We start from the raw sequence: 8,466 nt of genomic DNA, 5'->3' as shown, positions 1-8,466 counted from the left end.
AGAAAATAACAATTCTAAATTTTGATAATTCGTTGAACAAATCCATGGAACTGAAATGTTTTTATTTTTAAAAGCAAATTTATCAACATTCGTGCTTATGAATTCAATAATATATTCATTTATTTATTTATTGAAACCAGTAATTTTACAGAGTATTAGTATAACTAATACCCGAAAAACCCACAGAGGTAAACATTGTTACCTGATCGCAGGACTAGGGTGTATACAGATAATAAAAAAAATAAAAATATATATACATACAAAATTACTTATTGTGACGAGCGAACGCGAATTCGTATTTTGTGCGCTCGCCGCGTCGCGCGACCATTTCATGCGTGAGGGTGACGTTGCCAGTTCGGCGGTACTCGGGAAGCGCGCGCGGGACAGATAGGCAAAAGGGCTAGTACAGTCCAGATGTGCGACACTTTTATTGGTATACCACCCGCGATTATCCGTATCTACGAGACGTGGGAGAGCATCGACGACCACAGACCATCCGCTGGAGGAGCACACCGGAGCCACCATCACCTTGAGCACCCGGGGTACCCCAGCACGTCACTGCTTCAGCCAGGAGGGACGCCTCCCGGCCATCCAGGACTTTTCCCCGTCGGCAGCCGACGGATACGCGGCGACCGAGCAACCAACGCGCGCGTCGAAACTGTAAGTCCGTAACATTAGCTACTGCGCGACTTATAGATCACCGAATCGGCTGCAGACGCCGAGGCCGAGGCTCGCTGCCACCGAGTCGTCGGCTCGTTTCCAGTGCGAGCCGCGAGTGCGAACTCGTCCTCTCGCGACACGCGTTACATTGTATCAACATCTTGAGTGAACATAGACATCTTACTTTTGAACACGAACGCATGTCTGTTTCTTCCGTAAACCTATTGCGTCCTTCCGACGAACCCGGCGGAGTAAAGCCGGTTAGATCGCGGCGCGGCTAAAGAGCGCGCGCCTGGCCGGAGACTCTATACGCGGCATTGCACCGACGGCTAACGTCCGTCGCCGACTTCAGCATCATCGAGGGATAGCCATGCGGAGATAAAAGAGTGAGTAATCCCCCTCGTTGACGCGACAGCACCTTCGCGGCTGCCGCGCTAAAGCCCAGTTGCCCCGTGACATTATATACTAAATTCTCACAAACTTAAACTTAAAAAGCAATTTGTATTAATATCTCATTTTTAACAAGTAATAACAGTACAATTTACAACTGTATGTTTGTGAGATCACTTTTAACTATCACTACTAACAGTTGAGTTTTATCCAACTTTTTATCTAATTATTTAGCGCATGTATTTCTATATTTAAAGTTTTTAATTAGTTTGGAAGCGCATTGAAAATCACTATGGCCTTCTTGAAACTATTCTTATCACTAATTCTTTTCTTGTTTTTGGGTATAATAATATTTTTGTTTTCTTGTTGTACTATCTGACGTAAGATATTCAGATTTAAAGTCATCATAGTGTAGTCTCAACGCGTCCAAGTAAAAAACTTGTTCTATATTTAGGGGATTGTCCTAAACTACCAAATTATTTTTATTTACTGTTACGAGTGAAGAGTGCAACGAAAAAGTGACGGACCCGGGGGTTGAACCGAGATCCTCTGACTTGCAAGGCAGACGTTCTGTCGTCGGGCCACGGCCGCCACCGCATTGCACTCTTCTACTCGTCTTCTTATAGTAATTAGAAACCCGTGACGTGTGTACACACGTGACATTACTATTTTTATTTTTTTTTTAAGTTCTGTAGAATATTAAATTTGTTTTGATATGCTGCTCCCCAAGCTACGATGCCATAACTTATTATGCTATGAAAAAAAGCATAATAAATTATACGCGGAGATTCAACTGTCATTGTTTTTGCAATTTTATAAAATATATATACCAGATATTTTGTTCTATTTTAAATTGTAATCGATGACAATCCCTAAATATTTAAGGGGACACAACACCTTTAAACCCGGAAAAAATGAACTCCGAGAAAAATTCATAAATTTTAAGTAAATCATTTGAAATTTTTTAGAGATATAAGTAGTACCCCTCGCTATGGGCCAGACAAACAATACCTCCACCACCTGCCCAGAGGTGTTGGTGGGCAAGACGTCTGGCGCCACAGCGAGGAGTGACGTCATGCGATAGTAGGGGGGAAGGCCCTCCTTCTCCCCTCCCCGTACCCTCTCTCCAATTGACATCATGCGGTAGTGGGGGTAAGGCACCGCCTTTTTCCACCTCCCCATTCCCTCTCGTCAATTTATCTCTCCATTTATTTACTTATTATTTTTTTAAGAATGTTTTTATGAATAATGTAATATAACGTTATATTTCTAAGATAATTTTCTACTATGGGAATGGGTAAGAAAGGATAGCAATAAATAATACAAGATAAGTATTTTATATTTTATAACAATAGATTATTTATTCAATACATATTTCAATATGAGATAATTATACACATTGTGATGTAAATTGGTAACTTTTTTTCTTCCTGTCTAAGATAATATTTACAAGAAGTATAGTAGTAAAATTAATAAAAGAAAACAGACATAATTAATCACCTATTTCATTTAATATATCGACAATTCTATCGAGATGATGAGATATAAGTTAGTAAAATATATCGACAATATCATAACGACTGAGCGGAATTTGATCTTTCATTTCCATCGCACGCGTCTGCACAGTTGTTGTGATACTATCGAACCATTTATCATCAATAAAATAATTAATTACTTTTACAAGAGTTATCGTATAAATACCAAATTATCTTACTGGTACATTGTCTGGATTAACACTTATTATAACACGTATTCTACAGTCTCTCTAGCAACACACCTTACACTACCCGCTACAAACTTAAGATATTCTAGACGCGCATCAATGCATTTCACAATATACTTATACAATCGTAGAAACTTATTTTTTTTTTAAATAATAGTTAAATCATCCCGTTTGCTCACTATTGCAAATGTCTTGGGTGGGCTACTATCCACAATTTCGATAGCCTTGTCTGTATGACTGTGAGTGAATCTTGCTGTCTAACCTGTGCCGCCAATTTGCTGACCTGTCATAGAATCGCTGCTGCTCCTGTGGTCGCAAAGATACTTGAAAAAGTCATTGAAACACTTTGTGAATTGCAACCACTGATCGTGAGTATAACTAATTCCTTTTGGGTCATCGCCAATAGTCGCACAGCTGGTCTGTAGAACTCGTCTTGCAAGTTGCTGTATTCCAGGCCGACAATGATTTCCGTTATGTACGACTTGTTCAAAGTGTACAGAGTGCTCAGGAGCTGACATGGACGAAGTTTGTTTTCCTCCTGGTACGCCATTGTGCGAGTCTCTCACGATCACCACCGCTACCTTTGAACGACTAACTCTGACTCTTAGCACAAAGTCTGAAGGTGGGAAGGTATGGTGGGGATAATTATCTCCTCGGGTTACAATAATGACATTTTAGAACTACAGCTTTGTAAGCACCTGCCAATGCAACCGCCATTTCCAATGAAATCATCGTCATGGCTTTTTTTCTTTGTTTACAGCAGACATATCGTCTTACCAATTCATCATTTTTTTGTAGATTTTCTGAACAATTTTCAAGAAATTTCGAGAAAAGCCCAGACCATTACTCATGTAATGCAAAAACATGATGCAACATGATGCGCAATATTGTCTGCAAACATCGGAAGAATCTCTCTGTAGTCGAATATTATTCCAGCGAGCGGAAATGTTTACAATTTTTTCTCAATCGATTAATATGATCGGATATAAATGGGGGTAATCCGAAACTATCAAAGTAAAAAGAGTTAGAAGGTTTGTCCGCATATACGGCGACCCAATGTATACCTGATCTCGTATGATCATCCGTATTTACAACAAACGCTGTCGGTTTCGTCCACACCTTCGGTATCTGATCGGCTGGAAATACACCGACAGTATGCGAGCGAATTTTCGATAGATTCTTTAGTATCTGAAGACTGTCCATCGCATAGATCGCTTAAAGTGTTCCGAATTTCGGCTTTTTTAGAAGCACGCACAGACAGCCACGATTTTAAGCGGTAAGTGTTATTTAAAGCGCATCGATAATTACCATGACAAGTTTCAATAGCGTGATGCATACAGTATACATCAGACGATAATTTAGCGAAAGACGGACATTCCTGATCATACTCAAGATTGATAATTCGGCGAGGTATTATTTTGCGTAATTATAGCCATTTATCATTACGTCTAACATATATTTTTCGCACACTTTTTAAAAGTTCTCTTAAAAATTTTTTCACTGTTTTAAATGACACCTCGCGGTCAAAGTAGTCCAGACCGTGATGATATTGGGTCAGCCAATCGTTCTCCTTTCGTATATCTTCACTCAGATGATCAAGCACTATCGCAGGTGTCAATATCCAATGACTACTAAAGTTCTCATCAACAGCCACCACGGCAACCTCTTTTGGCACATTCTGATGTTTTCTGCCCTTGAAGAACTGTATGTCAATGATCACATCCATGATTGAGTGAAGCGTATATATATGACAGTGGTGGATTGTCGAAAATTAGAGGAAGAGACTGACTGTAGAAGTCGCATGCACAGCGTTTATATGTACAGTAGAGAGTAGCGACATCTGTGGGAAGTAAACTGTTTTTAACTGCTAAAATCTATGATCACTTGACGTGAGACATCAATTTCCAAAATATTATCATACTCTGCGTACAGAATGCAATTGACCGTTTCTGTTAATGCATTGCTAAAACGTACTTCTAGTCTAACACTACCGTGTTTAATCGAATTACAGTGGCTGCAGTCATTTGCCGATAAATCGGTCAGTCAAATCAAAAGCAAATAGACAGTAGCCGTGAGGATAGTTCTCGCGCGTCACTTGATTACCCTTGTTGAGGAAGTGTATTCCCGTACCGAACAGTGTGTGATACGCATTTACATATATATTTTTCGTCGTAAAGTCCGGTTGCAATGGTTTTGAGGGCATCTGCACCCTATCAACGTACAAACATAGAAAGTTTATATTAAAATGTTCAAAATTGAAGGGATTGAGCAGCCGATCGCCATTAAAAGCTTTGTTATTGACGAAACCCAGGATGATTCTCTTCGGCAGCTGACCCAATATAATATTGTCCAATGTTTCACCGTGTACACCACTGTGCATACTGACTGCCTTGACTTCCACCCGTGTCAATGGATATTTAGCTGTTGCTCGTGAAAGCGATTGAGCATGTGCAAGCAATATACTGGGACTGATTTTTACACGTCTCCCTAGAAGATTGGCCTCCTTAATGTGTACGGAAAAAGAGTGGCAGGATCCATCAGGCAAAAGTTATCGCGCGATTTCACTAAACGCACCCTTACTTCGACGCCGTTGAGCAGTAGCTTCTCTTGATTAAAGACATCTGTATGGAGGTGTCCAACTAGGTTAACAGGTTTATTCGCAGCAAGTAAATTTCGCCTTTCCACAAACCCCTCGTTCAGGTTTTCTGTGTTGTTCATTTTTCCAGCCGTATCGTTACACCACAAGACAGTCGAGAGGTGAGAGGTTTTGGCGGCAGGTCTGTAATTTAACAGCGTCTCTATGTATGCTCTGTAGACATAAACATTAGTAGGTGGTGATACGGGTTTCCGATTGAAAAATACATCCACTTGATTGAATAGTGAATGCATAATATTGTTGACTGGTCCCACCCGGGCTGTTAAAAGTCTATAAGCCGCTCGATCAGCCTCAGCCACATCTTCTTCGCTTGTACTAGATTTTATACTCACACGAAGACTAAGCATTGTATGAGCCGGATCGAGATATTCATCGCTGTTTCCGGGTATCACAAATTCTATCGGTGAAACATCGGCCAAAGACGATATAGACTTATATTGAACCCAATGCGAGCCTTCGATTGTTGTTTAGGTCGGTGGAATGTCAAACAATATCAGCTCCGACTTTAAACATTTGCACGAATGGGTATGTAGGAACGCCATCTTTAACTGTCAAAAATATCTGTCGTCGTTCTGCTTCTTTTTCTCCTTCTAGACGAAGGTTTTTTATTTCGAGATATTTTCTTCTTCTTCTGTCTCTTAATCTTTCTTGTTGCACTTATTTTCTTTACACCACCACCACTCCTCGACTTGCATTTCTTTCTCCGGCCAACACTTCTTTTTCTCCTACGTGCTGTGACAGGGCCAGCGAGCAACTGCAACTGAGCAGGATTTCCGTAGCGTGACATTTTATATCATGACCCCTCCATCAACTTGTCCAGTTTATCCTCAGCTTTTTTCTTGAGAATTTCACCAAATTCTCTCACACGATTGCGGAAAGAGTCCTTCACTGGTGAAGGGGCCGCTGAATCTTATTTTAACCTCGAAATTTCAAAATTCAATATGGCCAATATAAACTGGCGGATATTTATCATAACCCACCCGCAGGCTCTCTCGCGAAAAGCCCCTGCTAACGCGCAACCCGCCGAACACGCCACGCACGCTGCAGCGCGGTAAAATGGCGGACATTATACCGCCACTAAACCAATTTTAGCGCAACAAAAGATTTTATATCAATTTAAAGTATCGATATGGGGGTTTGTGAGGTAAATGGTTATAAATGTATTATCGGAATCAGTATTTGTGCACATGAATCTTATATTTTTCCGGTCTATTAGATTTAGAATTATCTGTCTGCTGTTTTTGCACTTACATTTTTCTATTGTTCTGTGTATATGTATATGCCTGCGTGGATGAAAAAAATACATAATTTAGCCAAATGAATCAATCTTTAATGACATTTTGTGCACTCTTATCAATTCTGGCTCCTCGTTCGTGGAGTTTTTACTGGTGATAAATGGCTTTCGCCGATATCATAAATTACTCTGTTCCTAGGTTCATTGGCATTTGAGTAATGCATGACTTTCAACGTTTCATTATTTTTGGGGATAAATCCATGCCCCATTTGTATGTTTGTGACAGGTGGACAGTTTTTAAATCTCTTTGTTAGGAATTGACGAGTTTGTTCGTGATCTTTTTTGGTGTATAAGAACAATTTTATATTGAATGATCGCCCATTAGCCCATGAATAAAGAGCTTTAACATCTAGAATTGCTTTATTTTTTGCAGCTTGTAAGCTCGCTCTTGTAGCTTCTCTCTTTACTATCGCTCCAACTCCATCGCAACTACCTTTTCCGTATGCTGTTGCAAAACAGTGCCATTCAGCATCATCGCCAAAATCTCTCTTATGACTCATTAAACTACTCATTTGATAACGATTTTTAAAATGCTGTTTAGCACCATCAGTAGCATATATTACCTTTTTTACTGTGGGACAAACCTTGCGAATTTCAGGTATAAGCTTTTGCTGCATTATGTATACTGCTGTGGCATCATGAGTAGTACAGTCGGACATAGATACTGTACTGAAATGCTTTAGCTTTCCTTCAGATTTATAATAAACAACAGCAGGAAAAATCCTACTTTGATCATTATTAAAATGAAATGCCTGTGCAGCATCTTGGGCTGTAAAAGCATAGTTCTCAGCAAAATCCAATTGAGCAAGAACCTCTTCATCTGAAAGATTATTTTTCTTCCCAGAAATAAACTTTGATTGTTCCTTAGCGATGCAGTGATGAGGTATCAACTTTTCTAGGCTAGAACATAAAGTTTCAATAAATTCTTGCGATGTTAGGCATTGTTTTATCAAAGTGTATCTATCGGTTGATTGCCACGTGCTAAAGATGATTTGATCAATATTGTGCTCATCCATAATGTTCTCAACGTAATTAGAAAACTTTTGAATGTCCGGACAAAATTTGCATTCATTCAAATAACAACTTGGTTTGGGATCCTCACATAGAACGAAATTCAAACAATCTTTATAATTCTTCAGAATATTGTTTGAAAATTTTTTCTATATTTAATGCATCAATCATCGCCTTGAAATTTTGGTGTATCGTACATTTATTTATTTATTATTACCAGAAGAAATTTACAAGGTATGTATTTCATACCTGGAAACCTGCAGAGGTAAAAAAAATTACCTGTTCGCAGTCTGGTTACAAAGGAAAAAGAACAATATAAACAAAACTTAAAATTAAAACTTAAAACTAAGATATATACATTTGGCATTAGCTTCTAATAACAAATTTGTGTATTGCATACAGAAACAATTTTGTCTTTTATTATTTTTCTAACAGTTGTATCGTATCCAGTCTTTTATGATTTTCTTTTGAGGGTATTTATTTATATTTAATACTTTTAGTCGATTAGGAAGCTCATTATATACATTAATTGCTTTCATATAGCTGTTCTTATTGCTGATTCTCTTATTTGTTTTTGGTATAATAATACTTCTATTCCTAGTAACACTATCTGATGCTAAGAATTTTTCTTTGAGATCATAGTAGTGTAGTTTAAGAGCTTCGAAAGCAAACAGTTGTCCTATATTTAATGGATTGTCTTGTAACAAAAAGTTATTTTTATTGATGATTTTT

General features: G+C 38.7%; 1 protein-coding gene across 1 annotated transcript; it reads right to left on the bottom strand.

The window, feature by feature from the left end:
- Positions 1 to 4,793: 4,793 nt before the first annotated feature.
- LOC107981301 (uncharacterized protein F54H12.2-like) lies at positions 4,794 to 6,216 on the bottom strand. The gene is made up of 3 exons (XM_031927092.1): positions 6,159 to 6,216; positions 5,348 to 5,826; positions 4,794 to 5,276 (listed from the first exon to the last, which is right to left on the bottom strand). The coding sequence occupies exons 1-3, from the start codon at positions 6,214 to 6,216 to the stop codon at positions 4,794 to 4,796; spliced, it is 1,020 nt and encodes a 339-aa protein (XP_031782952.1).
- Positions 6,217 to 8,466: the final 2,250 nt, after the last annotated feature.

Source organism: Nasonia vitripennis, assembly GCF_009193385.2.
Source record: "Nasonia vitripennis strain AsymCx chromosome 3 unlocalized genomic scaffold, Nvit_psr_1.1 chr3_random0010, whole genome shotgun sequence".
Classification (NCBI taxonomy): Eukaryota; Metazoa; Arthropoda; class Insecta; order Hymenoptera; family Pteromalidae; genus Nasonia; species Nasonia vitripennis.
This window is presented reverse-complemented; position numbering and strand designations above follow the sequence as displayed.